Here is a 19,084-nt window from a genome sequence, read left to right as displayed (position 1 = left end):
TTGATTTTCCTGATGCACAAGACTCATGCTTGATCTAAATAAAACTCTCGGAGCCTGCAGCCTGTGAAGGCTCATGTCTTGCTCTATACCTGTCTTTACTTAATGAAATTGAAACATTAAATTTTTCACATAACTATGAAGATATCAATAACTCATTTTGGGGTTTTTAATTTAACATTAATTTGGCTATGTGATTGATGACCCCAAAGAGTTGTCTTCAGTAGTCCCTTTGTCTTCTAATCCTTTTTTTTCTATACAAATTAATATCAAACTTCTTGCACAATTTTGAATGTATAATTTATAATGGTTAGCCCTTCACTGATCTTTTGCAGTTCAAATATACTTGTGTTCATTTAATCTTCAAAATTTATTTACATTTCACTCTCAAACATTACATTTTGCTTGCACTCCAATAAATATTTGTGTATTATAATTAAAAAATCCACTTAATTTTGAACAATTTTCTTAATAAACATATTTTAATTCCCTTTATACTATTTGATTAGTATATAATGAGTATAATGCTTTAAATGTCAAAATTTCCAGCCATTTTAATACAGATAACAGCATGCATCTCACCAGTATTCAAGGGTCACCTTTAAAACTTATGGTGCAGTTCCAGCTAGCATCAAAGCAGTCCGAAATATATTTCAGTGTTTTCAAAGAATCTTTCTAATGCTGCTTTCTTTAGAACTGAAGTAGAAATGAATGTAAATATCGTTGTCTTTTAATATTCAATTATTAGCACTTCATTGGAATTTTATCTTTATTTGCTTTATCAAATGTCATGTTAATTGCATTTTCTATCCCCACTCTGTAAATCTATCACAGTTTCTTTGAATAATTTTCCGTCCATTAAACTAGTGCAGGTTCATTGAATAAAGGAAAATAATACTGTGATGTTTATTTTTAGTATTTTTTTATAATAAAAACTGTCAGTAATGATAATGCAAACAGGATCTTTAGCTGTTGTGTGATGACTGGTTTCAGAGCTGAAAATATACCCTTTTATATTTTTCAGTAGATTTTTATTTATTGGTATTTACAGATATATTTATAGAATTTCAGTGTTCTTTTTATCTACATTAGAAAATTGAAGTGATATGAATAAAATACACACAGCCTTTGAACGCTGCTATGTTCTCACTGTAATTTTCTATGCCCCCTCCTATGTATAAAAACTAGTATGGTACCGTAGGAATGTGTGGTTTCCCCTATTGCTTTTTTCAAAAGCAAAGCAGTGGTGAATTATTAATGTTAACCACACCATGCCAAAACAGGAGGAAGAAAGGCAGGACCGTCATTATCGACCGATTAGTGTATGAATACATCGACTTAGTGCTGACTCTTTTTGAGGCCTATTGATGTATGAGCTTGTTTCATCCAGTATAATAATTTTATGTGTTGTTTCAACCTCATGCTCAAGGATATGACTGATAGCACAGCTGAACTCAATGGGGCTTCTCATCAAGTAATATAAGTGAAGGGAGTTTCTTGCCCCAAGTCTTGCATTCAGATTTCCAAGTTTGTGCCTGTCCCAGTCTGCGTTAGTGTCAGCTCTTTGCTCCACAGGCTTTCTCTGGAACTTTATGTGTTCTTTTATTCTTACCTGGTTCTTGATCTTCCCATGTCCTGTTCAGTTAAGCCTTAAATTTTTACATGTTGTCTCTAGATAAAGATTTAATTTTTTATAGTCAAGAAAAAACCATCTAATACATGTAAAATGCAAAGCAATCAACCCTATTGCAGTACAAATGGATAATGCTGCCTACAAGGGAGTTTATAGAGACACTTGTTATGTAGCAGCCCCAAGCAAGAGTAGACTTGTGTTATACAAGACATTTATTGACTCCTTCAGGCCTACACCAGTGCTAACTACAGGGCTGTGCTTTCCTACCTGCTTTACATCAAACGTAAACTCTTCCCTCCCTATCTACACACCCATCACCTCTTTATATCAATTAGGCTCTAACTTGCCGATGTTCTTGTCTGTGATGTTGTGATAATTAGTGATGCCATAAATACAGAAAGTTTATCTTCTGAGGTTCTGCTGCCTTTGATTTTTTACCTTTTTTTTTTTTTTTTTTTTTTTTTTTCACTAAACCAGGTGGTTTTATTCCCTGAGTGTCAGTCTCACTTGTTGAGAAGGTTTTCAATAAAACTGACTTTGCAGCATACCGGTGTTTGCCAGGACTGTTGTCAATCCATAATGATGCCATTTGCAGGCTATCAGTCTCTGCTGTCATTTGCCATTTCTTGTGTAACTTCCTATTGCCATTTCAACTGTTCTAGTTTCATATGGTGTAGCTTTCTGCATGTCACCATAAACATCTTGGACAATCTAAACAGAGAAAAGGCCTAGAGGCATTAAAGATCTTAAGGATTACTCATGAATGTGTTTGAAATCAGGCTGGTTTTGGTTCTGCAACATCTTGGTTTAGATGACCAATGAATATTGTACCAGTCTGTCAAGTCTGAAGTGTTGTACAATTTTTGTCTAGTGGATACGATTCTTCTGGTTTCAATGGGATCTTTCTCTTTCCTAAATAGAGCCATCACACTGGACAATCAGCTGGTGATCCTTGCAACATCAGTGATCGACGCAGGAGGCTACTATGTCCAGGCAGTCAATGAAAAGAATGGGGAGAACAAGACAAGTCCGTTTATTCATCTCAGCGTAGCAAGTGAGTATCCAAATTCCAGAAAACATACAACTGAGGTTGTAGACAGTATTCACAAAAGGCTGCCCTGGTAAAAAGAGCCTTGCTAATAAAGGATTGGATCTTTAAAGGAGATCAACTTTTCCTGGTTGTTTTGGAGCACATTGAACTCCCTGTAAAATAAGTGGGACCCAAAAGAGTATACGCTCTCGACAAATCGCCCTCAAAGCCTTTTGTCTGGTGGTTTATTTTGTGCAAGGCAGGTATCTGATGGTATCCCATGCTGTTTGTTGTGAAGTGGTGATCATAATTTCTTTTTAATGCAGGGGTTTATAACGTATTGTTTTCCATTGTGCATAAGTAAACAAGTCAGTCTTCTGAGTGCAGTTTTATTACTGAGTCTATTCCCAGTCTATGGCACTATTTTTACCTGGAGTTATCACGAAGTCCCAAGGAACATGCATTTCATTGTTATTATTTTACATTGCGCAAATTGTATTAACACCTACCATTACAGAGACATTCCATGAGTAGATTTTACAGCAAAGGCAGGGGGAAAGCAGCTGAGCAATGGGGTCAGAAAGATGACTACACACTAAATATACTAATGTGCACATTCAGCAAAAATATGCATGTGTAAACTATTGTAAAACATTTACTAAATGTGTTTGCCTGAAAAATTAATATTCTAAACATGTAGAGTGGTTTGACTCCATTTCTGAGGACATTTAGTAAAGGTGTGTTTTTTTTAACGTATCAGCAAGATAGGGAGTATGTCAGTGTGAATGTGGAGATTTCTATTTTTGATGTAGAGACAGAGATGACTGGGTAAACTGTTGATGACACTGGCAGCTTTACTGAAAGGCTACTCTTGTGGTTTGGGCTCTAGAAGATGCAAGACTCTTGGCCCTAGATCAGTCAGCATGATGAGATGCCCAAGATCTCTTGATCTTGGATACCATTAGATTTGAGACAATCCCTATGGCTCATTTTCTTACAATAGCAAAACTTGGAAGTCTGGCTTTCCAGGCAGGAAATCTGGCAAATTGTGTTTGGAAATATGCTTATGTTTGTTTGTCAGAAGTTCATCAAAGACATTATGTTCCTGTGAAACACTTGATTTCTAAGAATATAGATTTAGCAGATTTTTCTGCTAAAATTCCTAATGAGATTTCAAGGAAAGCTGTTCTTACGCAGGCAATGGAAGCCTTGTTGGTGGGATCAGGGGTCACTGAGGGCAGAAGCTGTATGCTAACAGCCAGCAGAAGAGACAGACCTGTGTTTTCTTCCCAGATATGTTTTATAAATGAAATGAGCTTCTCAGGGGTTTTATGTGTATCTTTCTGAAGTGGAAATAATATTCCAAATCCACTTGTGAATTCTGGCTGTACTGTGGCATGTAGATTGTAAACATTATTATTTCTGACAGTATAAAGAGGTTTGCTAACACTTTAGTAATTTCATTTTTTAAAACAAATTTGTACTGTTTGTATTATGTGACCAATAATGTACTTCCCACTTTAATTTCATATCTTAATTAATGCTAGAAGTAGTTTGTGATCATGCATGCATAGCAACTGCTATGCAAAGCAGAAGGTAATATGGGCATATGGAAAAGAAAACACTTCAAAATGTGTACAGACTTGGTACCATGAATGCAAATCTATCTGGAATGTGAAAAATAGGAAATATTACATGGATAAAAGAAACTGCAGAATGAGGCAAGATGGAAAGCCAAAAATGGATTTGCCAATGAGGTTTTCAAATTGTCATCTTGATATCCAGAATTATTAATGCTATGTGTGTGGTGAAGAAAGGCACCGGCCATAAGGCATTACAGTGTCCGTAAAGAAAACGAGATTAACATGATCATTCTGAACTTTGATCTGGGGGAGAAACATATGTAATACCTTTGATAGAAGTGAATAAACCTTTTTGGTCTAGGAACAGAAAACCATCAGGCAAAAACATAGTCCTGAACCAATATGCAGAGAATGGCTGCAGAAAAATGATGTATTTTGGAAGAGTAATAAAGAATTCCAGCAAGTGGTTGGAAAGATATTGTTAAAGGTGCATCCAGGTATGGAAGGTACCACACTGAATTGTCGCTGTCTAAATCTTATCAGATGTTAAGAGTGATGACATTTGTCACTTTCCATTAGAACAAGTATAAAATTTAAAAACAGTTTAATCAAAATCAAATAAACCACAAGTGGAATATCCAATCTCTGTGTGAGTAGATTATATATTAATTATTGAGTACAACCTTGCTACAGGACTCGGCATGTGTATTGCCACTTTTATTGAGGGCGAAAGGAAAAAAAAAAACCCATAAACTATAGATAATTCCCAGGGCAGTCATCCACTGTCATCCACTAACAGTGTTAGATATGCATAACTTGTTATTCCTTGAAGGATATTGGTGTCAGACTTGCTCCAGCCTGTAGGAAAAGCACATTTTCAGAATCAGTCTAACAGCTGAGAAAGCTGTAAGCTGTCCTGTTCTGGTCTGAAATACAAGACTGACAGTAGGAGAAAGGTATAGCCCTGAGGTATTCAGAAGATGAGCTATAGGGCCTTGTATTGCAGATTAAAGTCAATGTTGAATTGTGGCTGAAAGTAAATGGAGTTTGAGAGACCTCTGGAAAATACATTAAACTGTCCTTCAATTAATATCTGTATTTGATACATGTTGAATACGGAGATTGGATGATGTTGAACAGGTTTCAAAAATACATTCTAAAAGCCCCAATCACAATGAATTGTCTAGTAGGGCTCTGAGTATTAAAAGTAAAAATGTTATTTTTTTTCTTGTCAGTCTAACCTATAGCTCATTGAGTCCCAACACTGACCTCTGATTACAAACATGATGCATGGAAGCTGGAAAACAGCTTCAAAAGAAAGCCTTCTAGTTTGCCAGTGTTGCTTCTGCTGTGCTTGGGTTTGCTTTTCTCTATGTTCTGAGGTTGGTCAGACATGGAAAATGTAGGCATGAGAATGCCTGGGTTTAATGAAAATTAACAGAGCTTTAGGACATCTTGGTGTTTTCAGATACATACTCAGTACGCGTTACTGTGATGGTTAACTCCTTAAATACGCTTTGCACTAAAGATGTATTAGCCAATAGGTATGGTCACTCTGTAAGAAGATCCAAATGTTGAGCAGAAGTTTTCCTTAAGCGCCAAGTCCTTGCTTGGTTAAACGCTGCTGTTCCACATGCCTGTCCTCTAAAACCGTGTGTTTTAATTTGAAAGTCCAGGCCACAGCATGACATACAGTCCAACTATGCTTGAAAATGATGGTCATTTCTTTCAAGTGGACATGTTTCCACTGATTGCAGAAACAGAAAGGATGTCCAACAGGCAGCATATTGGGAATAACATCACAGCTGAAATTAGTAGATGTCATAAATTAGTCCTAAATTTAACATGTCTTAAAATCAGTTGAACTGTATACAAAGCTAATGAAAATCTTGCCTCTTTTTTTTTTTTTTTTTTTTTTTTAACCGTATGTCCCAGCTTTCATGTAAATAACACAAAATTTTGGCTAGGAATATTGGAAAGTCTGAAAGGCAAGAGTTTGGCAACAGACACAGTAACAAAACTCAGTTTGCTTTCTGACTCAAATACATCACTTACCCCCTGTTGTTACTGTTTTGGAGGATTTCAATATTAACTCCATTGCTGGAACTTCCCAACTTAACCAGAGAGATGTGAGTTAATATATCACTGAGCTGTCACAAGCTGCTTAGATGTAAATATGACTTTTCAATAAAAAAAAATTGGGAATTTCTTAATGTTCTTTCTTGTTTTCATCAATTCATCAATAGATTTGATGATAATATCTTAAACTGATCCTTAATTCTTTAGGCTGCTTCTGTCTGTCTGTGGGAGAACAGACACCAAATACACTGCAGCACAGATGGTTGCATCCCTTCCTATGGACTCTGGTTTGTCGGGGAGATAAGGTTGACATGCATTTGATCTTACCAGTGTTGGCAGGACACAAAGATTGAAGTGTTCATTGAAGTGAGGCCATCATAAAAGTCTTATTTCCTCAAAGGCCATACTCTCTGTATCAGCTAAATCTTGGAAACTGTACCAAACCACTTACAGTTGTAGTATGGAACTTTAAAAAACAAACCAAAAAAACCCAACCCAAACCAAAAAAAGTGGTAACATCGTACTTTGCTGTGGGCTGTGCCACTTATGCATGAAGGTGTGTTTTGGAGAAAAGAGGGAGCTGGGATCTTAAGAGCTTCTTAATGAAATTGTAAGGATTTCTACTCTACAAGTCAAGAGTTTAGTAAGTGTTTGGGGGGCGGCGGAGATTGATAGGGAGCTTTTTATTACTGTAAGAGCCGGCTGAGGTATCCGCTGTGACGTACGCAATGCCTGTCCTTGTTACTTTATTACATGACAGCCCGACAAGGCTCTGGTGCTGCTTTAGAAGAAGTTCAAAAAGCCCTGCTCAGATTTTTCTATTATTAACTTCAATGCAACGCTGTAGATGTGAGCACCGTTGGCCCGGTGTTAGAAACTTTTAAGAGTATGCACTGCTATTTCAGACCTTAGTCGAAGTATTTTATGAAAAACTTGGGGAAGCGTCCCCCAGTAAATGATTTAAACGGCAAGTTTGCACAAGGTGGGTATGCGTAAGCTGCTCTGACAGCTTAGATACTCCTGCTTCAATTGGTTTTTCAGTGCTAATCACGTGGAACCACAATTCAGGGCCTTGCTTCTGGACCTTCTTGTTAAGCTGTGAAACATTGAGATGCATGTCGCTTCAATAGATTTATTAGTAAATTAGATAGTCTCAAGACCTATTCATAATACTAGGATATACAGAGTGTTCCGCAGACTGACATCTTTTTCTGATGCAGGCTTTGTAAAAACAGAAAACAAGATTGATGAAATTTTTAAAAACCTTGCCAGCCAGCATTTCTGAAGAGTCAAAGATAATAAAGCCAATTATCATTTAACGAAGATAAATTTTTCCCTTGAGCACTGGCAACGCTTAAAAAAAAAAGTTAAAAAAAAAAAAAAAAGTTGGGGACCGAAAATTAAACTCCTGGCTTGGTTGCATTGCAATTAATTTAACATACGAGAGTGTCATGTTGTTCTGCCCAGCTTCCACTTGCAAGAAGAAGAATTTTATTCTGTTACAGCAGACGTTGACATGAGGCTAAATAGACCTTGTTTGTTTCTGGTTGGTGCCTATTTTGTTCAATTTAATGTATCGAAGCATAAATTTTACAGAAGAGAGGAGTCCCATTTCAGACACACGGGGTACTGATTTTGCACAGAAAGTTTTGGTGGTTTTTTCTATTGTAAAGGAGATGTTTAGGTCACTTTCAGTATCTGTGAAAATGAAATATTCTTTACATTGTTAGGAAAGAAAATGGGGGGAGGGGGGGAATAAAGCCATATTACCTGTCAGTGTAGTTGGTAGGACAGTAATTTTGACATCCTTCTGTCAGGTTTGTTAAGAAGATAAGTTTTCAGAAGATTCTGAGCAGATGTTTTCCTCTCTGGAAAGAAGAGCGTTTCACTGACAAAATTTTTCATATTAACCGTGAAGGTTAGCTCAACTTAGCAGATGTTGAGGATCCTTCATGGATAAGTTTGAAGCATACTGCTGCATGAATTTTTCATGACTAGTCCAGCTTCCAGGTGTGGGCAGGGGAAAAAAGGAATGGGCTGGCACCCCCAGGGAATAGATATTTCTATTTTGAGGTCAAATTCACACAATCTCTATAAACTTGTCAACTGTTTTTAGTTCATGCCAAGTGGATTTACTTTGCTTAGCTCTCTGGGTTAGTACTGTTGAAGTGAAGTTAGTGCTTCAATGATGCGCTTTTTTTTTTTTCTTTTTTTGGTGGGAGAAGGAGAAGGAATATGGGATGAAATGAAATTGCACTTCTGTGCGATTGTACCATACGTGCCTGAGGTTCTGACCAAATACTGAGGAAGTCTGAACCAGTTCCAAGAGGGCTGAGCTGTGCTATGTTGAAGTCATTCTTTGAAATAATGACATTTCTTTCCTTTCCCATTTTCTACGTAGGCTTTGCTTTCTCTTTAAGCAGAATTTCCAGGAAGGATACACTAGTGGTTGTGTCATGTTTGTCTTCATGAGTAAATGTGTGCCTTTTGCTCTGATGGTCTCTTAACATTCTTTTGTTATCCAAAAACTTAATTTGAAGGAGCCTGTAGAAGTGTTTGGGACTTAGAATTTATCCTTAAGGTTCAGTTTTGTGTAAATGCCATCTTTAATACCCTGGAAAAATACTGTCTGTCTTGATGCTTTTTCTTCAGTTGTAGCTCCAATCTGCTCTAATACTAAAAGGCATAAATTTTTAAATGGGGATTTTAGTTTCTTATTATTTTGAGAATATATTGAATAAAACTTAACTGTGGTTTTGAGATCTATATGTATATATATTTAAGTCAAATACTTTTTAGTAACAATTATAGCTATAATAAAAAGGACTAAATTGAGTTACTATTAAAGATTTGATTCTGATATATTGGAACAAATGTTAATTTAAGCTTTATCCACAGCTAGGCATTTCAGCAAAGGCTGATATTCTTAATGGTTTACCCTATTATCTACTGTTAAAGAGGTACTGTATTGCAGTGTAGAATCATTTTATATGCATTACAAAGAAATAAGAGATGATGGTCAGGATTTATCAACATTCTTGGACTCCAAATTTCATCATTGGTTAGTTTTTGGTTTTAGGGGGTTCTTGGGGGTTTCTTTTAAAGTTTTAGCCAGATCTCTTCCATAATTCTGTGTCTTTATTTTCCTGAAGGGAAAACTTTCCTCACTTTTACCTCTAGTGATATAGAGGGAAACCTGCAGCTGAAATGATAGATTGCTAAACTGCAGGAATAATAAAGGTGAACCAAGAAACCTCCGTGGCAGCTTGAGCTTTTCCTTGGCTTCACCCAAACATTCTATCAGTGCTTTTTCTGACTAATAGCAGAAACATTGCTTGGTCTCAAATTTTTTTCTTTATCTGGACTATCTTTGATAATACTTACTGCCATACACGATGCGCTTTTGCATCTGCTGCAGCCTCTGTCCCAGGCAATTCCTTTGCTAGTAGAAGTAAATTTTTATTCGGCTTTCCTCAGATTCATTATGATACTTTAAATGTATCAACCCTAATAGAGGATGATGGCTTTCTGCAATGGAAAGATAATAAAATAAACTTTCTGTAAGATTTTTTCAGTCTTACTATTGAAGAGAACTTCAGCAGCCAAAATCAGCATAAAAGATATTTAAATATCTGGCACTTAATATTCATCATGTTGCATCAACAAATGTAATAAAGCTTGAAATACATGGTTTATGGAAAGAATAGTTCCTTTTCTCCCAAATGCAACTGATGGAACCCTGTTATGGGGACTCATCGCTGGCTGGGGAAATGCACTCGAACTGAGTGTATGTTCCTTTGGCGTGTGTACATGTGTTATGCATACTGCTCTGAAAAAATGGCAAATGCTAAGGTTTCTATAATCTGATTCATTAATTCAACCAGCTTCTTGTTACGCTTGTCTGTCTGTAAGGTTTGGGGTTTTGTGTCTGTAAGAGATCTGGAATACACACACGGAATCAAAATCCTCGGTTGTCTCCTAAACCCTTTATTTGTATCTGACACATGCAATTAATCTCTCGCTATCTCTAATCACTTTTGCTATTACATTCATCGGAGTGATTTGTATCCTATCTCTTGTCACTGCTCTGTAATTGATATGTGCAGATAAGAGATTCTTAGAGGACACAAACAAGGAAAAGAGAAAATTGAATTTACCTTGCAATCATTTTATAAAATGTGACATACATCAATTATACATGCCATCCAGGAAAATGCCATCTTGAACAAACTGTGATGATTTGTTGGAAGACCAACATAAGAGAAATGCCAGAAGACTTTTCTGGACAGAAATGTATTGCTAATTCAACAGACAGACTTTTCAATCTCACTGACTCACCTACAATTTTTTTAAAAGTAATACTGCAGAATTTACAAAGAAAGTATCATTTTTTGATCAGTATTTTTCTTTAGCCAGTCTTGTACTAATACTCTAGCATGCAATAAGATGAAAGCAAGCTGCTGAAATAAACATTGTTTTGAGCAGACATAAAAAGATGGTGCTGCTTACTCAAGTTTGAATCATCTTTCATGGGCAAAAATGGTAAAATTGGTAGTATAGTCCAGGTCCAACTTAACCGGATTCTACCATGAAAATATTTCTCTTCAGTTTCTCTTTTCTATTTCATTGCAGTGAGAAATGAACTGACTTTCTCACTCTTGTTTAAATACTTAGTGCTTATGTTTAGTTCTAATCGTTGGTGTGAGAGTAGTAGCTCCTGTCCAGGCTTGTATGTTTAAATAGTGCTTCGGGATTTTTGAGAAGCTGTTTAATATGTATTGATAATGCTATAAAAATTATTATCTAGTAAATAGCTATGATAAATAATAATGGTAACGGAAATCATAAAAGTCTGAAGAATTTATTGAAGTCAAGCAACACCCATTGTTGGCTACTTCTGGGACTGTAGAACCGGCAAACAATCTTTTCTTTAGAACTGTTTATTTCTTTATCATGTATGCCTAAGATTAACTGTACTTTCTAAAAACTTCCAGAGGAGACAGAAGTATAGAGATTTGTAGGCATTTGTAAAGGGCTTTGCTTCAGTTCATGTAAGTATTCTAATTCTGAAGCTTTGAAAGGAATAGCTGCTGGAGAATCGCATATCAATTTACCCCTTTTGATCTCTTATGAGTCCCATTCTGCTGTGCCATACTCCTGGAGTATCCTAAGTAGCTGACTTGAAATCTTTTGCTTTGTTTCCCATCTTCATAAAGTTGGATGTATTTAAAGTATAATTTTCATTGATTTCAAGTTGCTAAACCCTACTGAGGGGTGCTTTTTACCAAGAAAGTAAGAATCTGTAACTTACCGAAGCAAGCTTCAGCTTAAACATGCTATTTTAAGAAAAAAATTAATTACATTTAGAGGAAAAACATCCATGTAATACATGGCTGTGACAGCTTTGTATCCATAGGAGTAGGACTCGCTCTTCAATTTAGAAAATAAGTAATTTAGGAACTACTTGATGGTGTTCTTTAAACTGTCACTGTACTAGGCAAGCTCAAAAAGTCTTCTACACAATATCAATGTGGAATAATAAATATGCTTAAAACAGATGTTTAATAGAATGCCTTTTGCACTTACACAGTTACTGCAAAAGCCTATATATATCCTAAAGAGTGTATTAAACATGCTAAAGGTCTGCACGGCAGAAGTCCCCCCAGCATATTTACAAAAACTTTAATCTCAAGCTTTCACAAACGTATGGTTGCCTGAAGGTTATCATTTTTAAAGCTCTTCCTACTAAAGATGTCTTTAATTTCTTCTCAATATCCCATCACAGAACAGGAACACTGAATAAAGATAGAAAGCCCTCACATGTCTGTGTCATCATTCTGCCAGATAGACATGATTCATCAAAGTGATTCTGAAAGAGCACACAGCCTGCGTATGAATGAAAACGAAAAAATCTAGTGATTACAACTGCAACATAAACATTGGAGAGTCAGGGCATGCAAGATTCAAGATCATCTGTAAAACTGAGTAGTATTCTTTGTATAGAAGCATTACGATAAGGCATTTAATTTGATTGTTAATTTAATTTGATTGTTTTGTTCAGTAGAAAATATGAAAGTTTCTTGCTTAGACACTGTCCAACTAGGTTTGGTTTTTTGAAATCAGATGACCAATTTCTCCTCCAAATTTTAATAAATAAGATTCAGCATTGGAAACTTTTTTTAGATTTTATGTAAGGACTTGCTGTGAATTTTAAAGTAATTTAGAATAATTGGACCTCCCTCCCCCATTGTAAAAGGAAGAGAAACTCAAAATTCATTGTAACCCGGGTTGCTTCACCTGATGTATGTAAAAGCTGCATTGATTTCTTGTCCGCTTGGTTGTACTGTGGAAGCTGTAATTGCCGATCCAGGATGTCCATTATCCTTCATTTTTGTAGCCCGCAGTTTCTCATATTGTCATTTGCATCTGGGGAGTGGTTAGATGCGGGAGAAGGATGGACTTCACAACTCTATGAGAGTTATATTATTGTCTTGTCTGACTCCAATATATATCATAATTTTCGCTTAGTCACCGCGCACACACTCATGATTGGTTACAGCTTGTTACACACACTATTGCAATTGGCTATATACAAAATATCACGCGCTGTCCATGCGCCTCTCACACAGTCAGGATCCGCTGCTTGCAGGTGTTCCTGTTTTCCTTGCTTCTTCTTAGTTGTTTATCACAGCTCCTTCTCCTCAAGGCCGAGTCGTGCAGATATCCAGCTGTTTACCAGCTTCTCAGTGCCACAGCTCCTTCTCCTTAAGGTCGAGCCATGCAGGGTGATCCCAACAGTTAGACGTTGGAGTAATCCAAGTTCTGATTTTTAATTTTTTTTCCCTACAGATTATGCCATAAAGTAATGGAAAATTTAAGTCCCTTAAAAATAATCCATAATCCAAAACTATGCCTTTTTCTGGTGCATGAATAATTTTAGCTATGGAATGTGGGAACAAAGTTACAACTCCTATAGTCTGGGAGAACATCATTGTTAAATAGTGTATCTTTAAGGGACTGTAAGCTTTCTGTGATAAAAATGAAGGAATGCAGCAACCAGGAAGGTGCACACAATGTCCTAGTCTCTAAGGCCCTGTTTGTGCAAAATTGTTATTCAATTTTGTCCAGCTATATCTGCTGTTAAATATGTCTACAAGCTGAGAACAAGTAGCTTACTGCTGTTGTCTGTAGGGAAAATACTGCGGTGGACAGTCTCTTGCATGAAGAAGGAAGGACAAGAGATTTGCCTGGTGGTTTGCTTTTTTTTTTATTCCCCACTTGTTCCTTGCACACTAAAGAGGGATAAAAAGAAAAGCTTATTTACTCCATGTTGGCTTTATTTTGATCCGCTCTGCAAAGCCAGGTGCTCATAAACCCAACTTAGTAAAGACAGCGAAGGCTTAAAACGCCAGCAATGTTGTATCTATCTTCTGCAAACGCTTAGCAAGAAACTGCACACCTAGTGCTGCCTTTACCCATCCTTCTGGGTTTATCAGATTGCTGTGAGTGATACTGTCATAGCTATTAAAGAAAGTAATTGGTAGTGAGTGATTAAAATTACAGATGGCCTTTTCAAGGTGATTATGAATATAAAATCAAATCTGTAAAAGCAGGCTGAAAAGGGCCATGAAACTGAGAAGTGAAAATGCAGAGGATAATTGTGGAAGAGGAGGATCTCGCAGGCATGCTACGCTCATCCAAACACCCCCCTCCCAAACAGCCGGTCACTCAACCAACCAAAAAACCCCAAGAAGAAAAATAATTCAAGTGGACCTATTGTATCAGAGGAGATCATGCTAAATAACCTGCCTTTTTAGGCTATAGATCCCTCCGTGCAGAGAACTTGCTGCATCTCGCTCCTCTCTATGTAGAATGCTCTCCGAGGTCCATCGTTGTCGTCACTGAGCAGTGATAAGTCAAAAGTCCCTGATGCCGCACGATGCTGCATCATTAACGGTGATCTCTTCCTCTTCTTTTCCAATTGTAAGTGATTATGACAAATGTTCCTTTCCACGTTGCCCTGGAACAAGGCCAAGAATTGCTGTGGAGTGACTTAATTTCATTTGGTGAGCTTTATCTCACAAAACAAAGGTTATGTGGGAATCTTTTTTTTTTTTTTTTAGCTGAAAAATCCAAGGTTCATCTTGTTCCATAAATTAAAATGGAAACTTGAGATGCAGACAAAGATAAAGGCAGAGAAAACTGAAAAATAAGTATCTTCATTTTGAGCCCTGCTTGCTTACATGTATTTTTTAATACCAGTGCAGAGAGCTTTCACATATATCTAAATACCTTGTGAACTTGGAGCCTGAGGGATTGTTTTCTTGTGTGTCTTGTGATTATAGACTCATTACTTTCGGACCAATTTCATGCTTCCCGATGGAAGAATTTTGTATAGTCTCTTAGACTTCACCATATTATTATTGTATTGATCTCAAACTTCATGCCTACCTATCTAATCTGCTCTTAAACTGTAAAACACCATGGGATTTATTGTGAAGATTTATATAAATGTTTTTTTTGCAATTATTGTTTATTACCTTTGGTGTGACAAGAATCATTTGTTTAATCATTTGAGGAGCTTTTTCCCCTTGAGACAATATTTCTGCTTACCTGAATTTTGTGGTCATTGTTATGTTAGTGGTTTTGTTGCACATTGATTCTTCATCTAAATTAATATTATTTCACTTATGGCTATTCCCTTGGTAAATTTGATAGAGAATTCTGCTTGTTCCACTACAACACCACTTATTTCTAGCCACATTGGCTTCGGAACTGGTCTATGGCCTCCTTGACAAAAACATTTGTACCATGTGAGCGTTTTAAAAACTACTCTTAAAAAAAAAATACTCAAACACTTATTGCTTCATTGCTAGTCAATGCAGCAGGCATGGTTTTAAGGGATATGTGGTCTAAACAGATGCTCAGCACTTCCCTTTAACTGTGGAAAGACAAGTTCTACCTTGTCATGCAAATAGACAATACCCAAGAAGCTATGAGGAATTAAAAAAAAAAAAGGAAAAAAGGAGTATTTTTTTATATTGAAAGAAGCAATTAATTGGCAATATTATGTTTATTCACCCTGAAGACAATATGTAAATTTTAACTCTTCAAAGTTGTAAGTCTTCAAGAAGTATACTTTATGAAATGGAAGCACAGTAAACGTGTCAGGCTGTTTAAAATTGAAAGCATCTTGATAGAATTTGGATTATCAGTTGCGACTTTGCTTTTTGGAAAGGATATAAATTACTTTTTTTTTTAACATTGTCGATATGGTGTGTTGCAACTTTGAGGGCTTGGGATCCTTTGAAAACCGGTACCGCTGGCCACGTCGTCAGCAAACACGAAGACCTGCATTAGATGTGGCGAGAGGAGGAGAGGAAGACTGCCCTTGATTCAGTTGTAGCTGACAAATCTGATATGTTCATTGACAAAGAGGGCGATTTGCTCTTCATAGGCTAATGAGGAGAAATATTATGGAATCTGGCAGACCTTTTTGGACTTGATAGTTACTACTGAATTCCTATCTTGAGTACAATGCAAAATTTATTTTGGAAAAAATGAGCCTGGGATGGTTACACACTTCAGTTGTAGCTTGCAATAGCCACAGAAATAGTCAGCTGGGCTAATTGCCAAGGGCTTTTTTTCATATTTCAAAGATGGAGAAAGCAGTGTAATTTTAAAAATTCACAGATAAATCTTTTTTTACAAGATTGTTGCAAATGCTTTCAAAGGGTGTTTGTAATGGAAGAAGTCCACAGGCCTGTAATTAGTGTGGCAGTGTGAGATGCTATATGTGCTCACAAAGGAGACGGATGAAATAACGCTGTTTATCCAGAGTTTAAGGCTAGCAGATGCAGGTAGATAGTGTTTTACTTGGTTCATTCTTTCACTGCACGTATCAGAGGAGGTGTTTTTAATTTTGTCAAAGTATTTCTGAGTTATGAAACTTAAAACATACAAGTTATGAATTTACTGTGTCTAATGACCAACCTGTTTTCCTGGGAGCCTTTGCAAGCACTGTTTCTTTAAGGCAACTCTTTCTCAGAATGGTGTTTTGCTGCTTTTAAGGAATAAAGCTATTTTCTGGAAAAGGATACTGTATGTTTAAAGTAGAGAGTTATGAAGTCGGCTGACAGGACTTTATTGTGATCTTTAAAAGACTGGGGTTTAATGAGTCAATTATCCTGGTTTAGTTTTGTGTGGATCTGGTACTTCATTTCAGTCTCACTTCATAATTTCTCAAGCAACCTTGATGACTTCTTAGTATCTTAACACAGTATTTACACATGCTTCATGGCACAGGATACAGTGGAATGGTAAGTACAAAACTCATTTGTGTGTTAATGCTGAAGATATTACGTTTGTCATAAATGCTTATCCTTAACTGTGTGGTATATTTTAAATATTCGTCAGAAGTTAATATGATTTACCTGAGTAATATTTGTGATGCAAAAGTTTCTTGGTCATATCTTTTAATAAGAACCTTCAAAAGTATATTTAACCTCCACGGTGCAGCATAAGCTGTATGATTTATAGACATTTTTGTGAATAAGTGCAAACAGCAAACCAGTCTGTGCTGATGACCCTTCTGACTCCAGAAGAGATAGTCTTTGGAAAAACACCGGCCTGTCATCAAATGGCCCTGCAATTTAGCTCATTTTAGCCTCTTATTATGTTTTGCAGACACAGTCATTTAAAAAAAAAAAGGGAGGGGCGGACAGAAATACAGTTATTATAGACAGTGTGTGTGTTGTAAAAAATAAGACATTTTGTGTAATCTGTCAACTTTAGAAGTATATGACAGAAGCTCCCCTTTTTTTTTAAAGGATACAGTGGTGGGTTTTAAGTGGTCTTCACATCCTTAACCGTAATGGGCTTGTGGTTAGAATGAGGTAAAGGTGAGCTGAATTGAACAGTCAATTTAAAAGGAGGAGAGGCTTGCATCGAAGTTGTCTTACGCTTACTCTGTCCTCTGCAAATTCAGCAAGAGGAAAGGAGGAGGTTTGCCTTTAGAGCCAGAGTTGTTCCTTTTGATGAGCCCTTAAGAACAATGTAAGATATCTCTCCTTTTCATCCTTGATCACCACGGGAACTTTAAAATCTGTGTTTCAGAAAGGGATCCTGGGTAGCAGTCTCTGGAAATGTGCAGAGCTTACCAAAACCGCGTGATAGGTAATATAAAATCTCAATGAAAAGTGCAGATCCTGAGTGCAGGATGGAGTGCACTGAATCACAGAAACACATGTGGTTTTTGAATGCTTTGCTTTCTTTGGGCTGCAGGTCAGTTTTATGACCAGGTTATCAGGTTTTATTATCAGTTTATCAGATTTTGTTTGTTGGTTTGGGGGTTCTTTATGTGGGGGTGCGGTGGAGGTGGCACTCCAAGGCTGTATTGCATGCAATCCGTTCAGAAATTACAAAGTAAGCTTAGGAAAGAATAAGAATCCTCTATAAGTGACAGCAGGTTACTACTGTAAGTAATTCTCATTTTGCTATTTTTTTCTGGTTTTATCAAACAGTGAATTTTGAAAACGACATAACCAAATTGTTTATGCAGTTAAGGACTTGTGAATGAGAATCACATTCTCTGAAGGAGAGCGTGCGTGTGTGAATTCTTTTTTACAATATGCCACCATGATCCTGAAGTAATTTAGAGATTGATTTGTAAAACATTCTGAATCAATTAAGGCTTTAATCAGCAAGCGGCAAACTTCAGATGGCTCATAGACTAATTTTACCATCTCCCATCAACATGAACCTAAGCTGGAAAAAGAAAACAATTAAAGGGATGTAATTATCTGTCCTGATTACTGAATTAGAAGAGTTTGTGTTTATTCCATCGCTATGTAAAAGGAGAAAACTGCTTTGAAAAACAATTTGAGGCAGCTACTAAATTGCCAAGGGTTTGCAGGGTGCAATGTAAGTGTTGGTAGGACAGCTTTGGAAGAGGTTTGTTGTCCACCACTGTCATACAAGTACTGCGTGTCGAGCTTTGGGGGCTGTTGCCTGACAGCTCTGTAGTGTACTACACAAGATCTAGTAATAAGTGTATTTTTCCTCCCTGTACTTAAAATGAGTTTGGATCTTCAAGGCCGAGTCTCATCTACAATTACTCATCTGAGCATGTATCTGGTGTTTATATCTAGAGATCACAAAAAACCTTGCAATTACTAGAAGCCAGGAATTAACGTTTAAGTTCCTGTACAATGACAACCTTTCTAGAAAGCAGGGAGGGAAAAGCATCTCTGCATGATCAAACTACCAGTTTAATCATCCTGTGGCGGTATCTTGCCGCTACCAAGTGGAATTACCTTAAGTTATTGGTATTTTTCTTGACTTAAAATGAGAATCGCCTATAGAAATATACCAAACTTATTACATAATTCTTTCTCAAACCAAACTTCTAGGTTTGGTAGGATTTTTATTTTCGCTTAGCAGAGAGATAAACGCAGATTTGTGGCAGACCTTTACTTACCCTTTGTATTGTCCCAGACCTGATCAGAATCCACAAATTGCATAAAACCTCTCATAAAGCCCCAGATTACACTGCTAGTGTAATTTCTGTTTGAATATTTAGCAGAATGTTAATCCTGACATATTTAGCTTCCACGCTGAAGGATTGTTGCTGCATTCTGTGCAAAGTTCAGAATAAATGCCCAGAACTCTGATGAGTTATATGTCAATCACAGTAACGGGAAGGAAAAGTAAACGAGAAACATTAGGAGTATCCAGCAGGAGTGATACCTCGATTTTTATTAA

General features: G+C 36.7%; 1 protein-coding gene across 1 annotated transcript in view; it reads left to right on the top strand.

The window, feature by feature from the left end:
• SDK1 (sidekick cell adhesion molecule 1) overlaps window positions 1–19,084 on the top strand; it is a gene marked incomplete at its 5' end in the record, with an annotated part of 412,638 nt that overhangs the window by 196,843 nt on the left and 196,711 nt on the right. The window contains one exon of the mRNA XM_082006804.1: window positions 2,551–2,684. Coding sequence (XP_081862930.1) covers window positions 2,551–2,684 — 134 coding nt within the window. The remainder of the gene's footprint in view (window positions 1–2,550; window positions 2,685–19,084) is intronic.

Source organism: Phaethon aethereus (assembly GCF_964289735.1).
Source record: "Phaethon aethereus genome assembly, chromosome: 15".
NCBI lineage: Eukaryota > Metazoa > Chordata > Aves > Phaethontiformes > Phaethontidae > Phaethon > Phaethon aethereus.
The sequence above is the reverse complement of the archived record's forward strand: the minus strand, read 5'-3'. Positions and strand labels throughout refer to the sequence as shown.